Source organism: Mustela nivalis, assembly GCF_964662115.1.
Source record: "Mustela nivalis genome assembly, chromosome: X".
Taxonomy (NCBI): Eukaryota; Metazoa; Chordata; class Mammalia; order Carnivora; family Mustelidae; genus Mustela; species Mustela nivalis.
Genome location: NC_139040.1, coordinates 54083368 through 54105873, shown reverse-complemented (window position 1 = coordinate 54105873; position 22506 = coordinate 54083368). Strand labels below are relative to the sequence as shown.

At 36.2% G+C, this 22506-nt stretch overlaps 1 protein-coding gene across 5 annotated transcripts in view; it reads left to right on the top strand.

The window, feature by feature from the left end:
• DACH2 (dachshund family transcription factor 2) overlaps positions 1–15560 on the top strand; it is a 904655-nt gene extending 889095 nt beyond the window's left edge. For 4 of the 5 annotated variants that reach the window (XM_082715964.1, XM_082715965.1, XM_082715962.1 and 1 more), the window contains 2 exons: positions 12095–12147; positions 14945–15044. In XM_082715964.1, the coding sequence (XP_082572090.1) occupies positions 12095–12102 (8 nt within the window). In that variant the 3' untranslated portion in view covers positions 12103–12147; positions 14945–15044. Of the gene's footprint in view, positions 1–12094; positions 12148–14944; positions 15045–15543 lie in introns of those variants that run through there. The other variant, XM_082715963.1, reaches the window with a different exon arrangement.
• Positions 15561–22506: the final 6946 nt, after the last annotated feature.

Below are 22506 nucleotides of genomic sequence, written 5' to 3'. Positions count from 1 at the left end.
TGCTAGAGGATTAACTAATCAATGCCTTTTCATTGTGTAATTACTAGGTCTACATGAAGGTAATGGAACTAGATGTGACTAAAAGATCCATTTGGGTTCTTTTGTGTGTCTACACTTATGTGGTAGTTTCAGAAAATTTAGAAACCCTCACTCATGTAGACTTGCACATCATTTTTTAAAAAACAAGGATTGTCAGAGCTTATGGATCTTCTGATAATGCCTGTTTCTGCTGCGGTTGAGTAGATCTAATTAATGCATTAATTTTGCTAAGTGTGCTTTGTTCATTCAGTGAAGCTTTTGATATTTTTTATCCCTCTTATGCTTGCTGGCTTTCTTCCCTCAGTTTAAAAGTTGCATCTATGCACCCAAAGCCAATATGGACAAGACTCATTGTCTGTCTGATCAAGTCACCACAGTTAAATTTATGAGCAAAATCTCCACTAGTTGTGGGCTACCAGTAGTTGAGTTTGCTGTCACATATTGGGACAAGGTAGGGTTGAATAAGCTTGAAGCATTTGATGACTTCTTAATTTGTGACACACAAATATAGAGCCAGTCTTTTATGGAACGTTGAGTTTGATTGTGCTCCTCCTTTGATGGACTTTAAGGTCAGCTTTGGAACTGGAGAGGTTAAAGCAAACACACCATCAGTGGGTTGTGCATTTATTATCCTGTAATCCTATACTTTCAATCCATTGCTGTTTGTTTAATGTATATGATGTCTTTAATTTGCAGTAGTAACATCTTTCCCTACTCTGAAATATATACAAACATTTTTACTGTCCTAAAGTTATTTCATTTCCATGCAACTAAAAACAGGTATCTAATTCATGGGAATTAGTTAGATGATATAAATCAAAAGCCTTTGATTTGGTTTAAATTTTCTTATTTTAACAAAGTCTGCAAAGAATGGCTTTTGTATATTAACTTGAGGTTGGGGTAGGGCACATTTAATATTTATTTTCATTGAGCATACTTTTAGTAATTTCTGCTATTTTTTGCTGGCTAAATATGAGGGAATTAGTACATCTTTGAAAGGATTAAGGTAGAATATATTTTATTTTTATTTATTTATTTATTTTATAATTTATTTGACAGAGAGAGATCACAAGTAGGCAGAGAGGCAGGCAGAGAGGCAGGCAGAGAGAGAGAGAGGAGGAAGCAGGCTCCCCGCTGAGCAGAGAGCCCAATGCAGGACTGGATCCCAGAACCCTGAGATCATGACCTGAGCAGAAGGCAGCGGCTCAACTCACCGAGCCACCCAGGTGCCCATCCTTAGGAGAGTTTAAAGAGGACTTGGAAGAATGTTGTTTGGTCATCTTTAAAACTAATAAAGTTATATACAGTTTTATGCTAATGGTTACATGGATTTTAGTACAAAGATTCTTTGTACTAAAAAAAAAGATTCTTTGTACTAAGATTCATACATGTATTCTAAATCTCTTGAGCTTAGTTATTTTATGTCTTTTATGCTTTGAATGTTGTTTGACAGACAAGGTATGCATGAACCACCTTTTGTAACCCTAATTTTAATGGTCTATTATAGCAACTCCTTCTGAATTTTTTTTTTAATTTTTTATTTTTTATAAACATATATTTTTATGCCCAGGGGTACAGGTCTGTGAATCACCAGGTTTACACACTTCACAGCACTCACCAAATCACATGCCCTCCCCAATGTCCATAATCCCACCCCCTTCTCCCAAACCCCCTCCCCCCAGCAACCCTCAGTTTGTTTTGTGAGATTAAGAGTCACTTATGGTTTGTCTCCCTCCCAATCCCATCTTGTTTCATTTATTCTTCTTCTACCCACTTAAACCTCCATGTTGCATCACCACTTCCTCATATCAGGGAGATCATATGATAGTTGTCTTTCTCTGCTTGACTTATTTCACTAAGCATGATACGCTCTAGTTCCATCCATGTTGTTGCAAATGGCAAGATTTGATTTCTTCTGATGGCTGCATAGTATTCCATTGTGTATATATACCACATCTTCTTGATCCATTCATCTGTTGATGGACATCTAGGTTCTTTCCATAGTTTGGCTATTGTGGACATTGCTGCTATAAACATTCGGGTGCATGTGCCCCTTTGGATCACTACATTTGTATCTTTAGGGTAAATACCCAATAGTGCAATTGCTGGGTCATAGGGCAGTTCTATTTTCAACATTTTGAGGAACCTCCATGCTGTTTTCCAGAGTGGCTGCACCAGCTTGCATTCCCACCAACAGTGTAGGAGGGTTCCCCTTTCTCCGCATCCTCGCCAGCATCTGTCATTTCCTGACTTGTTGATTTTAGCCATTCGGACTGGTGTGAGGTGATATCTCATTGTGGTTTTGATTTGTATTTCCCTGATGCCGAGTGATATGGAGCACTTTTTCATGTGTCTGTTGGCCATCTGGATGTCTTCTTTGCAGAAATGTCTGTTCATGTCCTCTGCCCATTTCTTGATTGGATTATTTGTTCTTTGGGTGTTGAGTTTGCTAAGTTCTTTATAGATTCTGGACACTAGTCCTTTATCTGATATGTCGTTTGCAAATATCTTCTCCCATTCTGTCAGTTGTCTTTTCATTTTGTTAACTGTTTCCTTTGCTGTGCAAAAGCTTTTGATCTTGATGAAATCCCAATAGTTCATTATTTCCCTTGCTTCCCTTGCCTTTTGCGTTGTTCCTAGGAAGATGTTGCTGCAGCAGAGGTCGAAGAGGTTGCTGCCTGTGTTCTCCTCAAGGATTTTGATGGATTCCTTTCGTACATTGAGGTCCTTCATCCATTTTGAGTCTATTTTTGTGTGTGTTGTAAGGAAATGGTCCAAATTTCATTTTTCTGCATGTGGCTGTCCAATTTTCCCAGCACCATTTATTGAAGAGGCTGTCTTTTCCATTGGACATTCTTTCCTGCTTTGTCGAAGATGAGTTGACCATAGATTTGAGGGTCTATTTCTGGGCTCTCTATTCTGTTCCATTGATCTATGTGTCTGTTTTTGTGCCAGTACCATGCTGTCTTGATGATGACAGCTTTGTAATAGAGCTTGAAGTCCGGAATTGTGATGCCACCAACGTTGGCTTTCTTTTTCAATATCCCTTTGGCTATTCGAGGTCTTTTCTGGTTCCATATAAATTTTAGCATTATTTGTTCCATTTCTTTGAAAAAGATGGATGGTACTTTGATAGGAATTGCATTAAATGTGTAGATTGCTTTAGGTAGCATAGACATTTTCACAATATTTATTCTTCCAATCCAGGAGCATGGAACATTTTTCCATTTCTTTGTGTCTTCCTCAATTTCTTTCATGAGTACTTTATAGTTTTCTGAGTATAGATTCTGTGTCTCTTTGGTTAGGTTTATTCCTAGGTATCTTATGGTTTTGGATGCAATTGTAAATGGGATTGACTCCTTAATATCTCTTTCTTCTGTCTTGCTGTTGATGTAGAGAAATGCAACTAATTTCTGTGCATTGATTTTATATCCTGACACTTTACTGAATTCCTGTATAAGTTCTAGCAGTTTTGGAGTGGAGTCTTTTGGGTTTTCCACATATAGTATCATATCATCTGCGAAGAGTGATAATTTGACTTCTTCTTTGCCGATTTGGATGCATTTAATTTCCTTTTGTTGTCTGATTGCTGAGGCTAGGACCTCTAGTACTATGTTGAATAGCAGTGGTGATAATGGACATCCCTGCCGTGTTCCTGACCTTAGCGGAAAAGCTTTCAGTTTTTCTCCATTGAGAATGATATTTGCAGTGGGTTTTTCATAGATGGCTTTGATGATAATGAGGTATGTGCCCTCTATCCCTACACTTTGAAGAATTTTGATCAGGAAGGGATGCTGTACTTTGTCAAATGCTTTTTCAGCATCTATTGAGAGTATCATATGGTTCTTGTTCTTTCTTTTATTGATGTGTTGTATCACATTGACTGATTTGCAGATGTTGAACCAACCTTGCAGCCCTGGAATAAATCCCACTTGGTCGTGGTGAATAATCTTTTTAATGTACTGTTGAATCCTATTGGCTAGTATTTTGTTGAGTATTTTCGCATCTGTGTTCATCAAGGATATCGGTCTATAGCTCTCTTTTTTGGTGGGATCCTTGTCTGGTTTTGGGATCAAGGTGATGCTGGCCTCATAAAATGAGTTTGGAAGTTTTCCTTCCATTTCTATTTTTTGGAACAGTTTCAGGAGAATAGGAATTAGTTCTTCTTTAAATGTTTGGTAGAATTCCCCCGGGAAGCCGTCTGGCCCTGGGCTTTTGTTTGTTTGGAGATTTTTAATGACTCTTTCAATCTCCTTACTGCTTATGGGTCTGTTCAGGCTTTCTATTTCTTCCTGGTTCAGTTGTGGTAGTTTATATGTTTCTAGGAATGCATCCATTTCTTCCAGATTGTCAAATTTATTGCCGTAGAGTTGCTCATAGTATGTTCTTATAATAGTTTGTATTTCTTTGGTGTTAGTTGTGATCTCTCCTCTTTCGTTCAGGATTTTATTTATTTGGGTCCTTTCTCTTTTCTTTTTGATAAGTCTGGCCAGGGGTTTATCAATTTTATTAATTCTTTCAAAGAACCAGCTCCTAGTATCGTTGATTTGTTCTATTGTTTTTTTGGTTTCTATTTCATTGATTTCTGCTCTGATCTTTATGATTTCTCTTCTCCTGCTGGGCTTAGGGCTTCTTTCTTGTTCTTTCTCCAGCTCCTTTAGGTGTAGGATTAGGTTGTGTACCTGAGATCTTTCTTGTTTCTTGAGAAAGGCTTGTACCGCTATATAATTTCCTCTCAGGACTGCCTTTGTTGTGTCCCACAGATTTTGAACCGTTGTATTTTCATTATCATTTGTTTCCATGATTTTTTTCAATTCTTCTTTAATTTCCTGGTTGACCCATTCATTCTTTAGAAGGATACTGTTTAGTCTCCATGTATTTGGGTTCTTTCCAAACTTCCTTTTGTGGTTGAGTTCTAGCTTTAGAGCATTGTGGTCTGAAAATATGCAGGGAATGATCCCAATCTTTTGATACCGGTTGAGTCCTGATTTAGGACCGAGGATGTGATCTATTCTGGAGAATGTTCCATGTGCACTAGAGAAGAATGTGTATTCTGTTGCTTTGGGATGAAATGTTCTGAATATATCTGTGATGTCCATCTGGTCCAGTGTGTCGTTTAAGGCCTTTATTTCCTTGCTGATCTTTTGCTTGGATGACCTGTCCATTTCAGTGAGGGGAGTGTTAAAGTCCCCTACTATTATTGTATTGTTGTTGATGTGTTTCTTTGATTTTGTTATTAATTGGTTTATATAGTTGGCTGCTCCCACATTGGGGGCATAGATATTTAAAATTGTTACATCTTCTTGTTGGACAGACCCTTTGAGTATGATATAGTGTCCTTCCTCATCTCTTATTATAGTCTTTGGCTTAAAATCTAATTGATCTGATATAAGGATTGCCACTCCTGCTTTCTTCTGATGTCCATTAGCATGGTAAATTCTTTTCCACCCCCTCACTTTAAATCTGGAGGTGTCTTCGGGCTTAAAATGAGTTTCTTGGAGGCAACATATAGATGGGTTTTGTTTTTTTATCCATTCTGATACCCTGTGTCTTTTGACAGGGGCATTTAGCCCATTCACATTCAGGGTAACTATTGAGAGATATGAATTTAGTGACATTGTATTGCCTGTAAGGTGACTGTTACTGTATATGGTCTCTGTTCCTTTCTGATCTACCACTTGTAGGCTCTCTCTTTGCTTAGAGGACCCCTTTCAAGATTTCCTGTAGAGCTGGTTTGGTATTTGCAAATTCTTTCAGTTGTTGTTTGTCCTGGAAGCTTTTAATCTCTCCTTCTATTTTCAATGATAGCCTAGCTGGATATAGTATTCTTGGCTGCATGTTTTTCTCATTTAGTGCTCTGAAAATATCATGCCAGCTCTTTCTGGCCTGCCAGGTCTCTGTGGATAAGTCAGCTGCCAATCTAATATTTTTACCATTGTATGTTACAGACTTCTTTTCCCGGGCTGCTTTCAGGATTTTCTCTTTGTCACTGAGACTTGTAAATTTTACTATTAGGTGACGGGGTGTGGGCCTATTCTTATTGATTTTGAGGGGCGTTCTCTGAACCTCCTGAATTTTGATGCTCGTTCCCTTTGCCATATTGGGTTAATTCTCCCCAATAATTCTCTCCAGTATAACTTCTGCTCCCCTCTCTCTTTCTTCTTCTTCTGGAATCCCAATTATTCTAATGTTGTTTCGTCTTATGGTGTCACTTATCTCTCGAATTCTCCCCTCGTGGTCTAGTAGCTGTTTGTCCCTCTTTTGCTCAGCTTTTTTATTCTCTGTCATTTGGTCTTCTATATCACTAATTCTTTCTTCTGCCTCATTTATCCTAGCAGTTAGAGCCTCCATTTTTGATTGCACCTCATTAATAGCTTTTTTGATTTCAACTTGGTTAGATTTTAGTTCTTTGATTTCTCCAGAAAGGGCTTTTATATCTCTCGAGAGGGTTTCTCTAATATCTTCCATGGCTTTTTCGAGCCCGGCTAGAACCTTGAGAATTGTCATTCTGAACTCTAGATCTGACATATTACTGATGTCTGTATTGATTAGGTCCCTAGCCTTCGGTACTGCCTCTTGTTCTTTTTTTTGTGTTGAATTTTTACGTCTTGTCATTTTGTCCAGATAAGAGTAAATGAAGGGGCAATTAAAATACTAAAAGGGTGGCAACAACCCCAGGAAAATATGCTTTAACCAAATTAGAAGAGATCCAAAATCGTGAGTGGGGAGAAAGGGGATAAAAAGAGGTTCAAAAAGGAAGAAAGAAAAAAAAATGCAAAAAGAAAAGAAAAAAAAAAAGAAAAGAAAAGAAAAAAATTTAAAAAAAAAAAAACCTAAGAAAAATGTAAAAAAGAAAATATATATATATTAGATAAACTAGTAAAAAAATTGTTAAAAAAGAAAAAGGTAACAGTTAAAAAAAAAAAATTTTTTACCCGAAAGCGAGAAAAAAAAAATATGAAAAAGAAAAAATTAAATTAACTGCAAGACTAAAAAAAATCACAGGAAAAAAGCCATGAGTTCCGTGCTTGGCTTTCTCCTCCTCTGCAATTCTGCTGCTCTCCTTGGTATTGAAACCGCACTCCTTGGTAGGTGAACTTGGTCTCGGCTGGATTTGTTGTTGATCTTCTGGGGGAGGGGCCTGTTGTAGTGATTCTCAAGTGTCTTTGCCCCAGGCGGAATTACACCGCCCTTACCCGGGGCCGGGGTGAGTAATCGGCTCGGGTGCTTTCAGGAGCTTTTGTTCCCTGAGCGCTTTCCGTAGAGTTCCGGAGGACGGGAATACAAATGGCGGCCTCCTGGTCTCTGGCCCGGAGGAGCCGAGAACCCAGGGCCCCACTCCTCAGTGCGCCCTCAGAGAACAGCGCCCAGTTACTCCCGTCTGCCTGACCTCCGGCCGCACTCCGAGCTCACCGAGCCTGCGACCAGTTCAAGGTAACACGGAGCTGTGAGCTTACTGTCGGCTCTGTCTCTGCAGCCGGCTTTCCCTTTCCAATACCCGCAAGCTCTGCGACACTCAGACACCCCCGATCCTTCTGTGACCCTGCGGGACCTGAGGCCACGCTGACCCCGCGTGGGCTTCGCCCCGGTTTAGCCTCTGGAGCGATGTCCCTCAGCGGAACAGACTTTTAAAAGTCCTGATTTTGTGCGCGGTTGCTCCGCCGCTTGCCGGGAGCCGGCCCCTCCCCCCGGGGTCTATCTTCCGGTCGCTTTGGATTCACTTCTCTGCCGGTCCTACCTTTCAGAAAGTGGTTGTTTTTCTGTTTCCAGAATTGCTGTTCTTCTTCTCTTCGATCTGCCGATGGATTTTCAGGTGTTTGTAATCTTTAGATAAGCTATCTAGCTGATCTCCGGCTAGCTGAAGCAGTCTCAGCTTGCTACTTCTCCGCCATCTTGACTCCTCCTCCTTCTGAATATTTTAAGGTGATCACACAATGAATACATACTCACTCTGATGGCTCTGTCCACTGTTGGTGGAGGTGAAGGATTCAGTGGAACATATACACTAATATTGTCTCACCTAGATTCACATAATTCAGTTGAGGGCCTGCAAGACAGCACATTAACCATCTTATCAACCAATCTCTGTTCCACATTAAATAAACATACTGGGTGTCATTAAGTGCACCTTCAGATCAATGATTTTTTTCAAATGACATTCAAGTACCATTTGTGTAGTGCCTTTCTGCTGATAAAAGCAAATTAAATTAGCACAACTACAAGAGCACTGATAAACACGAAAACTGAACAGCAGTACCATTATCTAACAAAGTAGTATTTTCTCTTTACTGTGTTCTGCCATTTAGTTATTATCCTATTGGAAATCTAATTATAATCCTTTTACTCCCTAGTCAGACTCCACAGTTTTTGCAAGCTTAGCACTGACAAGTGATTTCATTACATTTGATTGCCCGCACCCAGATTGACTTAACTTCACTTGAAGACCTAAAAGCCCTCTCAGTTTCTCAGATTCCCTATTTGCACATTAAAGCAACAGCTCCTTTAATTAATTATCATAAACAGTAGTAACATGAACTGCTGAACAGAAAATAACATCATTTTATGATCACAGGGATACTTCTCCTTTTGCATGTTTATACCTTAGTTAACTCTTATATGACTATATTTCATTGTTAGGAGCTACTGGTACAGTTGACAGTGCATGTTCTTAAAATTTTGAGAATTGACATTATCATCTTAATAATAACAGATAAAACAAGCCCAGGACACGAAGCTCTTAAGTTTTAGAAAAAACACAACAGCCTTCAAAAACTGACTTTCTAGTAATAAAATAAAATAATAAGAAAAGTTCAAGGGAGATAGCATCATAAATTGTAAGGGCTGACACAATGCTCCCTTTCCTGCCATTGTATTTGTTTGGGGAAAACAAAACAAAATTTAAAAAACAAACGAATTAGGAACTGTTTTTGTAAGAGGAATGTCAATCTGTGTAAATGATTTTTACATTTGCTTTTTTTGCCTACATGTTTGACCATGACACAGAATGATTTAACACTGGAATATATTTTTCCATAAATATGGTGGAATCTTAAATTATTTTCCTTCCTTTTGCTACTAACACACAGGAAAGAGATATTAAATCTAACCTACATGTTAAAAGTAAACCAAAATTTGATGCAAAAGATAAACCTACTAAAAATTTTTTCCTGCTGAGGGGGAAAAGAAAAATTCAGTTCAGAAAAATGTAAAATCTTATTCATAGAATATAGACTAACCTTTCTAAAGTATGAAAAGCATGATCTCATCCATGCAGCACGTTGTAAAGATGCCACTGAAGAATTAAAAGCAAGGTGACTAAAGTGTCATTTGATTCTAAAAGCAACAGACACAATTTTAACACTTCTATGCTAAAAACACACTTATTACATCTTACAATGTAATATGTGCTTAATTAACATATAGAAAGTTTAATATACATTTACAGTATGAAGTATATATGAATATGTGTATTCTCATCTACTCTCTGAAAATGAATTTGAGCAACATCTATCCTTCCACAACCTTTGAAACTTCCTTATATTCTGTCTTTGTTGCTCACTTGGTTACCTAGAATAACATTCCTCTAATGAGCTTCAGATGGCATGCTAGTATTTATTGGAAACAATTACCCTTGAGCTAAAATTGTCATTGCAGAATCTGCTAGAATAACAATGAAAGGGATGGTAGGAGCAAGTAAGGAGACTGGAAAAATTAAATCATATATGATTACTTCCCATGTATATGATTTGAAAAGAAAAACAAAAAGGAGAGCAGGTAGAATTTCTCTATAGGGTTTTCTAAGTCCCACCATATTGTGCTCTACATCTTTCTCTTGGGGCTCCACAGACTACTTCCTGCTCTATCTTGATGAATCATCAATTACCCTCCCCTTTTATGTCTTATACTATGGTGTAAGGTATTCATAGACATATTAATATTCCCACTGAAAAGTAGAAGTGTTCTTTTCTAAAGTGTTCTTTTCTAATAGTGTGACAGATATTAGAGAGATTGTGGGAAGTAGGTCTTCTCAAAAGAAGCATTTAAGTGGGAAGAAGACCTACTTCTAGTTCCCTCTAGTCTCCCTTCCCTTTGAAGGCTCTGGGTTTTTTGTTTTGTTTTGTTTTGTTTGTTTGTTTTTGTTTTTGTTTTTTTTTTATATTTGGCTAAGTTTTCCTATTCCATTGTGGAAAATGTGGCAAGCCCAGGTTTATTGTTAGTTCTCTCATTAGTAACAATTCCATCAGAAAGAGGATTTTGATTTTGTGCCATTCTTAACACACATCCTCTACCAGGATTGCTTCTGTATGATAATTAAGAACGATATGATTAACCTCCACTTTATAAGTAGGGAAATCGCCTAAGAGAAGTTAATTGGCTTGCTGTTGATAGTGGGCTCTAAAACATAGGAATCTTAATTCCCTCACACATTATCCTCATTGTCAATTTGTGTTGATATTTTCACTTTCAATCTATACTGTTAAAATTACTAGTCATCTAGCTAGGATATTTAACTAGATCATAATATTATCCTATGAAAAATAGGGGACGCCTGGGTGGCTCAGTTGGTTAAGCAGCTGCCTTCGGCTCAGGTCATGATCCCAGCGTCCTGGGATCGAGTCCCACATCGGGCTCCTTGCTCAGCAGGGAGCCTGCTTCTCCCTCTGCCTCTGCCTGCCATTCTGTCTGCCTGTGCTCGCTCTCTCCCCTTCTCTCTCTCTGATAAATAAATAAAATCTTTAAAAAAAAAAAAAGAAAAAGAAAAATAGGATCCAGCAGGACCTAGGTGAAAGAAACCTTCTCCAGCTTGTAGTTAATTAACCAAAGAGACTAAAACCAACTCTAATTAAATAATTACTTCTGCCTTGAAACTTTGCAGAGATTGGGGTAGTACTTATAAAAACTACACAAATAACATATAGCTCTTTTTATTTAAAACTGTGTAGAGAAACTGAAATAAAAATAGAAAGAAACTTTTCTATTTGTGGCAAAACTCACATCATCTATCAGAACTAGACCTTAACAGATCCTCAGTATTGTAACTTAGGTCAAGATTCTTTACTGTGGGCCTTTAGCATAAAGTCTTACTTGTTTGCTATAGGGAACTTCTTCCTCATTTATAATACCATATAAGAATCAATTTTGGAAATTAAAGTGAATTTAAAGAAAAACATTCTTCAGATTTTATCCAGACCTCCTTGAAGTCCCCTAATATGTTGATCCCCACAGTTTATAATTTACTTGTTTAATGTTTAGAAGTTAACATTAGTAATAATCTGTTTACTCAAGCTGCAATCTACTTTACCTCAATAATGCAAATGGTTATTTAGACATTTTCAATTATTTCTCTTTTAACTTTAAAGAAAGCAGTATTTTTATAAACATTTCTTCACTATATCCCTACTGTCCCATAAAAGTTTAAGTGATTGTACTTTCTTCAAAAAAATACAGATGAATATCACGTTGATCTCAGCATTGGTGAGTATCCATTTAAAATGGGTGAGGCATAACCTGCAACTCAAATTTTACAATCTCCTGGTAACTGCATTTTAATCTTCTATGGGAAATGTTGGATGTGGTCATTTTTAATGTTTTTCAAGTAAACACTTAATATTTTCCCATTACTTTCATTTTCATTTTCTTCCATATTTTGATCACACATCAGGATTATAGTGTTGTTCTATTAGTTTAATATACAAAAGGAATAGTTAAAAGTTATAAAAAGTAACTTTAAATATACTAAATGTACTTTTAAATATTACATTAAAATATTTACAGTATGCTTCTTAAAGTGCAAATAAATAAATATTCACAAAATAATTTTTAGATTATATACTTATGGAAAGTGGGTGATACAACTTTAGACTTTTAAAGAAATGGCATAAACAACTTACCACTTTTCACCTTGGTGTTATCTATAAGAAGTATTGCAAGAATATGACATTCCATATGTGATACAAGTGCTTAGAGTGGCTTAGTATGGCTCCTAACATAGTCAGTGTTCCACAAATACTAGTTTTTATTTATACTTCTTTTTTTCCCTTTCTTTTCTCTGCAGGAAAATAGAACTCAAGTACATCTAGAGCTCTTAGTGTGGCTCAAAAATTGCAGGTCTGTGTACTGGACACATGTACTTTTATTGACATTTTATATCTGGTCTGTGGGAGACACAATGTAGGAAGAGCATTGGTCTAGTAGTCAGAATTTTTCAGTCACTAATTGGCTAATTCATTTACTAAGCTTGAGAAGTAATTCAATCTATCCCTTCCTGAGTTTTAGTAAAATAGTAATTATAATATTTGCCTAATCATCCCCCTCAATACATTAGATCCATACTTTCTGATAAGTATGACAGATATAAGATTTCATTATGACTATGCCCAATACAATACATATGAAGTTAGCATTTATGTTCACATGTGTAGATTTTAGTAAGAATGAAATATTTGGCATATAATTGATGTATAAAACTTCCTTTAAACATATTATTTTCAGTAGACAGTCATGGCAAATATATTTTTTATAATTTACCATCATATGGGAATAGAAGGGTATCCTTGCCACTTTTTTAGGGTGGGTCTTTCGAAGACCAGAGAGTAAATAAAGGGGGAAAGGCTATATTAAAAATTAGTTCACACAAAAAAAGTGAGTTAAAAGTGAGCGAGAGAGGTTGATGTTCCATTGTGATACCATTTGCAAAGGAAAGACAACCTGTACTGATTTTTGTTTTGATTAAAATATAAATCATAAATTTGGGGGGCTAAAAAAGTCAAGTAGTTATTATTTTCAAGAAACTTCTATTTTTTTAAAGTGCCACATTATAAAATCAACATCAGACCCTGTTAAAAAATGACTCTAAAACAATGTTTTCCCTAGATGAAGAGTAATCAAATGCTTTGCTACTTTATTATCTGCCCCTTTCTTGCATTATTCTACTTTTCCTATTTTCAAATTAGTAGCTCCATATTTATACTACTGTACTAATACCTAACTGGACCCCAGACTGTTATCACTTAATTGATTTGAGGATTCTATATTCTGAGTGTGTTTCCACAATGAAGTAGAGCTCATACACTTGACTGAATATTTAATTTGGATTGAACCTATGTCTGAATTAGAGCATTAACCAGCCCATTGTTTTACCTCTCTCTTATTCAAGTTAGAAAAACATGGTCTTTCAGTTATGATCTCATTTAATGCCAAATAATATAGTGCCCATTTGAAGATTAGAAACACATCACTAGTTAAAGTACTTAAAGAAAACATCAAATTTACTACTTAGCAGGAGAAATTGTTTATAAAATATTGCCATTAGTTCATGAATGAGCTAGCTACCCTAAAAGAAAGGTTTGATAGCCCAACGTATGACTATGATGAAGCTGATCAGTTCTTAAGGAAATCTCTTTGCCTTTTTTAAAGTTTTTATTTAAATTCCAGGTATTAGCATTGGTGTAATATTAGTTTCAGGTGTACAATTTAATGATTCAACAGTTACATACAGTGCCTGGTGCTTATCAAAACAAGTGCACTCCTTTTTTTCTTCAATTTTTTATTTAAATTCTAGTTCATTAACATACAGTGCAATGTTGGTTTCAGGAGTAGAATTTAGCGAATCATCAACAACACCCAGTGCTCATCATATCAAGTGCACTCCCTAATCCCACTGTTTATATAAGTGAGTAAATGGTGAGGAAACACTTGAAAGAATACATGAGCACCGAGGAGGAAAAATAACTTTTTCTAAACATAAATTAAACCTTCAAAAACATAATAGAATTATTTCTTTGCAATTAAAAAAAAACACAGGCTTCCAGTTATGGAATGAAACATTCGCAGGAATAAAAGGCACAGCATGGAGAATATAGTCAATGATACTGTAATAGCCTTGTATAGTGATAGATGGTAGCTACATTTGTGGTAAGCATAAAATAACATATATAGATGTTGAGTCACTATGTTGCACACCTGAAGCTAATATAACACTGTGTGTCAACTACTATAAATAAATAAATAAATAAATAAATAAATAAATAAATAAACAGATAAACAAATACATAGTGAGAAGTTACTTTTAAATATCCATTTTGTCAGAGAAAGAAATATCATCCTGAGGGGAAAATTGCAATCATTAACAAAGATTTTGACTTAGGGAAAATAGTGTGGATCTTTACTCATATTTTAGATGATGAAGGGGGGGGGAAACCTTTCTTAACACCTTGCTTTTAAGCTAGTCATGCATTTTGCTGCAGGTTGTAAAACAGTAGAACATGCACAAGGGTCTCATAAGCATATTTTAGAGTTAGGAAATATCATTTACACTATTTTTATATGGTCAATATCACCCTGAGAGAATAAGATTTAACTTTAAACTACTGTAAACCTACAGTTCTGCTCACCTTTGTATAATTTCATTTTTAATAGAATGAAACTCACATCAATGAATATATTTTTCAGGGATAAACTGAATAAAATAATATAATTATTGCACATAGATTCATTCAAATATTGAACATATGTGTCATTTCCTGACTTGTTGATTTTAGCCATTCTGACTGGTGTGAGGTGATATCTCATTGTGGTTTTGATTTGTATTTCCCTGATGCCGAGTGATATGGAGCACTTTTTCATGTGTCTGTTGGCCATCTGGATGTCTTCTTTGCAGAAATGTCTGTTCATGTCCTCTGCCCATTTCTTGATTGGATTATTTGTTCTTTGGGTGTTGAGTTTGCTAAGTTCTTTATAGATTCTGGACACTAGTCCTTTATGTGATATGTCGTTTGCAAATATCTTCTCCCATTCTGTCAGTTGTCTTTTCATTTTGTTAACTGTTTCCTTTGCTGTGCAAAAGCTTTTGATCTTGATGAAATCCCAATAGTTCATTTTTTCCCTTGCTTCCCTCGCCTTAAAGAACCTAGATGTCCATCAACAGATGAATGGATCAAGAAGATGTGGTATATATACACAATGGAATACTATGCAGCCATCAAAAGAAATGAAATCTTGCCATTTGCGACAACATGGATGGAACTAGAGCGTATCGTGCTTAGCGAAATAAGTCAAGAGAGAAAGACAACTATCATATGATCTCCCTGATATGAGGAAGTGGTGATGCAACATGGGGGCTTAAGTGGGTAGGAGAAGAATCAATGAAACAAGATGGGATTGGGAGGGAGACAAACCATAAGTGACTCTTAATCTCACAAAACAAACTGAGGGTTGCTGGGGGGAGGGGGTTTGGGAGAAGAGGGTGGGATTATGGACATTGGGGAGGGTATGTGCTTTGGTGAGTGCTGTGAAGTGTGTAAACCTGGTGATTCACAGACCTGTACCCCTGGGGATAAAAATATATGCTTATAAAAAAAAATTAAAAAAAAATATTGAACATATGTAGCACAGCAAAATACTATAAAGCTATTTTTTGGTTTCCAGTGAAGTACATTGAGTAGATTTTGGGTTTTCTTTGTCATAATGAAATTTTGACCAGGTCTTATTGTTTTTTCTGTGCAGCCTGAACACTGATGCCGGAACTCCAACTGATCATAGGCACGAATAGAGTGCTGTAGCAGTTTACTTGCTTTATTTAATGCTGTAATTCTTTAGAATTAATACTCAAATTCTTAAAATATGAAAACTTCAATTACTATTTGTTTGTTACTGATAAATAGGACCTTGCACGTACAGGGAAAATGTGCTAGAGAATAGGTTTCACCAGTTTTTAGGGGATAATCATAATGATTGAACATGATATTTCACACTTCTATAACCCCTTTCTTCCATGGAGTTCATAGTGTTTCATAAATGTTATCACATTAATCACACAGCATCCTAATGGGGTAAGTAGGTACAAGAACTTTTGAGAGAGAAAATGTTATTTCTAAATGGTGTGATAGAAACTTAAATGTAGGCACACCTACTTTAAGTTGTGATTACTATGAAATAGCTCTATATTTGGCTGACCTGGGATTTAACAGGGAACATATGAGGAAGTAACTCATTTGTGCAAATGACCAGTATTTGTTACCACTCATTTAGAGCTCACTTTTCTTAAAAAACAAAAACAAGAATAAAAACAAACAAACAAACAAACAAAAACATGCCTGTAGTGTTCTCTAAGGGAATAATGACAGATCCAGTTTGCAGATTTTACCATACATAGTTCTCCCTTTGATCTGTTGATGGTAAAGCAAGTATTTAGTCCCTTTCTACTAGCATATTCCTTATTTATAGAGAAGTGAATGATAAAAACACATACCCGGGGCGCCTGGGTGGCTCAGTGGGTTAAGCCTCTGCCTTCAGCTCGGGTCATGATCTCATGGTTCTGGGATCGAGTCCTGCATCGGGCTCTCTGCTCAGCAGGGAGCCTGCTTCCTCCTTCCTCTCTCTCTGCTTGCCTCTCTGCCTACTTGTGATCTCTCTCTGTCGAATAAAAAAAAAAAAATCTTTAAAAAAAAAACAAAAAATACACATACCCAAGCTACTATAAATAAACCCCTTTTATTGTTTTTTTCTCTCCTCACATCTCCAATTCTTCTTCCTCTTTATTAAACTATCAACAACTAAATAGACTGAAGAATCTATAGACATAAGAAAGAAAGTCAGATATGACGGATCAGTCACATCATGGTTATTTTCCATTGTTCACCTTCTGATCTAAACATGACCAGATGCCTAAAATGTTCCAGTAATTAGAACCAAATGGGTCATTTGGCTTGAATTATCCAGGAAATGGTCTCAAATACCTTCAGCTGCTTATTTATTGGAGGCCTTGCCAAAGGCTGGTGGCAAATACCTGTCATCATTATTTTCATACCTCTTGAGAATTTAATAGAGCAGTATTCCAAGGTGTTAAGTGGCACTCTAGTGATAAATATTTTTAATGGCTCATCCTAATATGCCCTTCCTACACCAAGCAAAATCTAATGTTATTTTTATATCTGCCCTAGAATTAATTGCAAAACCATCGCTCACCTTATGCAAAAGGCCAACAAAAATTTTAATCCATTCTCCAATAATCAGTTCCCTGTGACAGTACATTAAATTTCTGTTTGAATGGTTACATACTCTATACATTTTAAAATGTTACATTAATTCATATCATTGTGACATTCCAGTCATTCCATGCTCTGAAGGAATTTCTTCTAAGGTACAGGAATTGGCTTCCTGTGCTCTTGATAGACTGTAGAAGGTCTACTAGTGTAGAGTAGGTGTGCTGTTTTAACCTAATTCAGTGAGTAATGCCAAATTAGAAATAAATCATGGATAAAGAAGAAATAAATCATGGATTGAAGCAAATTCAATTTTAAAAAATTATACTAATATCAAATATCTGAACTGAATAACAGAGAGGTGTGACTAAAAATATAGCATCCAGAAATGTCTCATCATTTGATAGTCAAACAGCATGTATTAAACTATAGCAGAGATTATTCCAATTAACATTAGCATATTCAAATTAACTAAGTCACTTTAAAGAAAACTAGTGTCATTTTACAAACAGATATGTTTAATTGATTTTGATTAAACTGTAAGAATTCCACATTTGTTTTCTTCTGGTCTTTTCCCACATATCTGCCTTTTTTGTGACACCTCTTTTAAGCTTTTTCCTTTCATAAGCTTCAGATGTATACTACAGAAGGCAATTCTCACACTTTCTTGAGTTCGGAACAACTAGGTGTGATTCTTAAAAGATAACTGATCAGCAGAGGTTCATCTTTTGTATGAAGGGGACCACACCATACTTCTGTGCCATGGTGTATTCCTATATCAGGCAGTGCTTTGTTAATAGAAGACTATATGGGCCTCCGTTTTATTTTTTAAATGGACAACATCTGTGTATATTGAGTCACCCTTTTATTTATCTGGCTAATCTTAAAGCCATAAACTATGTCAGCTCTTCCCAAATGTCAGTGTTTATTGCTCCTTATAAATTCCCAAACTCCCTAAAATTCTTCTAGAGAGGTTTTGTTGGTTGCTTTTCCTGATATTTAATCTTATTTATATCTAGAATGCATATTAGATCATCTCTTTTGGAACGCAAGTACAACCACTCTTAAAAACATGAAACATTTAATTACTAATTAGCTGTTTTGTGTTCCTAATGAAGTGAGCATGCTTAGTTTGGATTGAAATTCAGCTACTGCTCTCCTCCATTTATGGTTCCAGATGTTTTTGTTTTATCTAGGAGTTTACTTTGACAGCTACTACTAAATGATAAATCACTCATATTACGGCTGAAATGCATTTTGAAATTGAAATGTGGCAAACATTGAGATTGCTCCAAGAATCAGTGTCAATTAGCAGGTTAATATTGGCTCCTTCCTTATGATCACTCAGTACTGGTATATGTAAAACAGTTACAGAATCTATGTCAACATTATAGAGCATGCTGCACAAGAGTCTATTTTGCTACTATCCTCTAAATTAGGAGAAAAATGTTTACTACTGTAAAATCTTAATTTACTGTATTCTGGGTAGAAAAAATTGATTCATATTAATGCTGTCTTCTTCTTGTTAGCCTAGTTTTTCTTTGGATTTTTGAGCTGCTATGGAAACACCTTCTGATAGGTCTTGTAACCCGGTACATTTAATTAAGGGTGTGGGCAGATATGTTTGACTTTTTATTTTGAAGGCAGTTATTAAACATAATAAAGAAGGGTGATTTTTCAGAAACAACTTTTCTAAAGGGCAAATGGTGACTGTATTTTTCATTTCTTATTGTGCTTGTGGACCTTTTTTATAAGATATTATTTTGTTTTGCTATTGCTTTCAAGTTTGTAATGTTCACAATTTATATTGCATGATTTAATCGTTAGCTACATTGTATAAAATTCAATCTTGTTTTCCATTTGATGCTGAAGAGTTTTCCATTGACATTTTGGATGTGTATGCAGAAGATGAGATAGACTGGAAAAGTGAGCAACTATCTGGTGAATTTTATCAGAATGACTATTCTTAGACGTCACAAAGAAATCAGAGCAATTTGCTGGGGTGACAGACTACTAAACAGTCCCCCAAAATTCAAACATTTTTCCTTCTAGTCCTAGGTAAACTTCAAGTGAATCCATAGGCTTTTTGGCAAAATAACTGGTTGCCCTCTAATGAAATTTGACCCTCTAGGTCATCTGAAAACACAGACTTTTGTTCTTCTATTACTTTACCATATCTTTATTTTTCATTCTAAAGTGTTATCAAGAACATTCCATTGACTCAGCATAATACCTCTACTGAGAAAGAATAAATATATTAAAGATTTTATACACAAGGCTTAAAAAAGGTATATTTTCCTCTTGACAATGCTAAATTTTGACCAGACTGAATTAATATTTTAAACTAGGCATATCAGTCCAGCAATGATAATGTACTCTCCTTTATGTGTGAAGTTGATACATTTGACTCACAAACACAGACTTTGTTTCTTGAGCATAGGTGTTGGATTTGTATATCCACACTTTTTTTCCTAGTTCTTCTTTTGTGACCAAAGGCAAATTTTTATAAGGTAGCTGGATAGAGACTCAGGTTATAAGCCATGGCTATGGAAAAGAGCAAGGTTAGACAAAAAGAGGTAGGATTTCTTTTTGAATTTTTTTCCAAATATAAATCTTATCCACACAATCAAATGTGGATGGTATGGATTCCTTTCATTGCCAACATTTAAAAAGATTGCCAACATTTAAGCTTCACCAAACACATGGTTAAACTGATACTCAGAACTAGTATGCCTTCACACAGTATACACAGTCTCAGGGTTAATTGGGGGGGATTCTAAATGCACAAAGCTGTCATTACCTTAGATGATAACCAGACATTCTTTTCTTCTTTTTGTGGTAAGTCATAGGGATCTTGAACATATCATATGTACAAAAAGCAAAAGTAATATGGATAACTGTAGACATCACATTTTATGAAATCAGTCTTATCAGTCTTCAAGGTCTTCAGTGCTGTGGGAAGAACATATGCTGCAGCAAAAAGCCGGAAAGATCTTTGAAAACTGACACAATAACTATAGAAGTGTTAGGAAATTCTTAAATTTTACCAATACTAAATCAAGCCCTTTATATCAGATCATTTAGGTTCTTGAAAACAGAAGTTCCGGTGCCTGGGTGACTCGGTGGGTTAAGCCTCTGCCTTTGGCTCAGGTCATGATCCCAGAGTCCTGGGATCGAGCCCCATGTTGGGCTCTCTGCTCAGCAGGGAGCCTGCTTCTGCCTCTCTCTCTGCCTGCCTACTTGTGATCTCTCTCTCTGTCAAATAAATAAAATAAATCTTTAAAAAAATGAAGTTCAATATTTTTAAGCACATATCAGAATTATTCCTCAAAGAACTAACTTGTTTTCTTTTTTTTGAAGGAGGTAACTATTACTGTTTAGCAATGGCACAACAGTCTTATTCAGCCTGAAAGGTCCTCGCTGGCTTTACCTGAATGAAGATGCTTGAGATTCCAGTTTATCTCTGAAACTATTCAATATGGAATTATTTCAATTGTGTTTATCAACAAAGCTTTGTTTAATGAATCATCTATGCAGTCCATATTACATTAAAATAGGAACATGTGTACAGTTTAAATGCAATGATGTAAACTTTATCCTTGCATTTGATTGATCAGTTTAAGAATATGAGCTCAATCCTAATGGGTAAAGTAACCTTACCATATGTGATGCTCTTCTATGCTCACCTTAGCTTGGCTTTTTGTCTTTTAAGGAAAAAAAAATGCAGTAGTGTGTTAGAGCCTGGAAACATATGTATTGTTTCTCTGTTCTGCCATATATTAAGTTAAAGTACACCCTCTTTGTTAAATATGTACTTGCTAAACTTCAGCATAAATAAAAGCATTTTGACTTTGTCACTTGTCACTGAGTTTTTATTTTCAAATTGCCAACTGTGGTCATTGAAGTAAAGTCATAGTGCAAATCAAAATTCAGGAACTAGGCCAGTATTTGCAAAGCTTCCTCTGGTTTAGTTATTTCCAAACAAATATGAACATATATCTTATTTCAGTTCACTTGTTTAGACAGTCCAATATTCTTGCCCTCAATTATTCTATTAAATCACACCAGATTGCCTTTTCCTGGCTGTGTGTGTTTAGCAAACTTGCTTTTAAATGGAAGGGTTGCACTGGGAAACAGATTGTGGTGAATCAAAAACTAGAAAATTGTTTCTGAACATATGTTATTTCTAAAAAGTTTCTTCTTGAGAAACACCTTTAGTAGAGATCAAGAAAGTTGAAAGGACATCTTTTCTGGCCCAAAGATTTCTGTACATCCAGATATTCATTGTAACCTAATGAAAACCCAAGGCCAGATTTTTAAAAAAGCCCAGTGAGAAACTAAAACCAAAACTATGGCTCTGCCCTAGTTTATCTAAAATATCTTCACTCTCTCTTTGGTCTATTCCACCTAAAATCCTTGAGTCCATCTAAAATCTGGTTCACCAAAGAACTTCTAACTTATTCCTACACATTGTCACTTCTATGCCTCACCCTGTCTTATACAAGGTGTGTTGTGTTCCACAGCTGGCTCACCATAGACTTTAGGTCTTCTAATTTGGAACCATGTTGCTCACTTCCAGAAATTTCCTCTCACCATCACATCCTCACCATCCTTATTTATAGAAGTTTTAAGAGTCCTGAGAAGACTTTAAGCTCTTTCTCTGCCCTAGAGGAGAACGATCCCTATGGTTTTTTTGTTAACTAAGCAGGCCTGCTCTCGTAGTATGACCTCACACCATAACACAATAAGAAGTGTACCAAATAACCAATTACATAATATGCAGTGTTGAATTATTCAAAGCATAGTGTAATGACCAGAGGAAGCCTGTGCCTTTTGATGCCCAACTCTCAGGACTCCAGATGCCAAATACTGTCTATGGTTTAACTTCATCTGGTAGTAGTTATGCACACTGGCTTAGCATTGTTGGGACAATTGGATTCTGAGACTGGTGGATATCTGTGATTTCTTAGGAAGTAGAAGAAACTAGGAATCTTTTGATTGTTTGAAACTCACCTCATTGGCCCATCTGGGTAAAATGGGAGAGGAAAATACTGGGATTGAAGCCTATTCTGCATCTTCAGAGTTGAAGAGTAGGATTGCTTGCTGGGCATGGGATTGCTTGCCATTTGACCACCCTTCGACAACTTCCTCCTCACCACTACTTCCCCCCTCCAACAAAATAAGAACCTTAGCCTTGATAAAAGATTTGGCACAAGACAGGAATTCCTTCATTGCAGGGCAGTGGTTTCATTGTATATCAATTGTTTCTTATGTATAACCTATCTTCAAGGGTTGGGAGGATCAGTGTTACATCATTCCCCTCTCTTTGGAGATTGTGTAATTTACATTCATCCTTAGACTGGTGAGAGGAGCTGGAATAGCTGCATACAAACTTCAGGGACTCTGACCTCAAGTTCACTGCTTATGTAGTAGTGGTGGGGGAACACAACTGTTCCTACCTCCAGACTTAATTGTAGGACCTTCA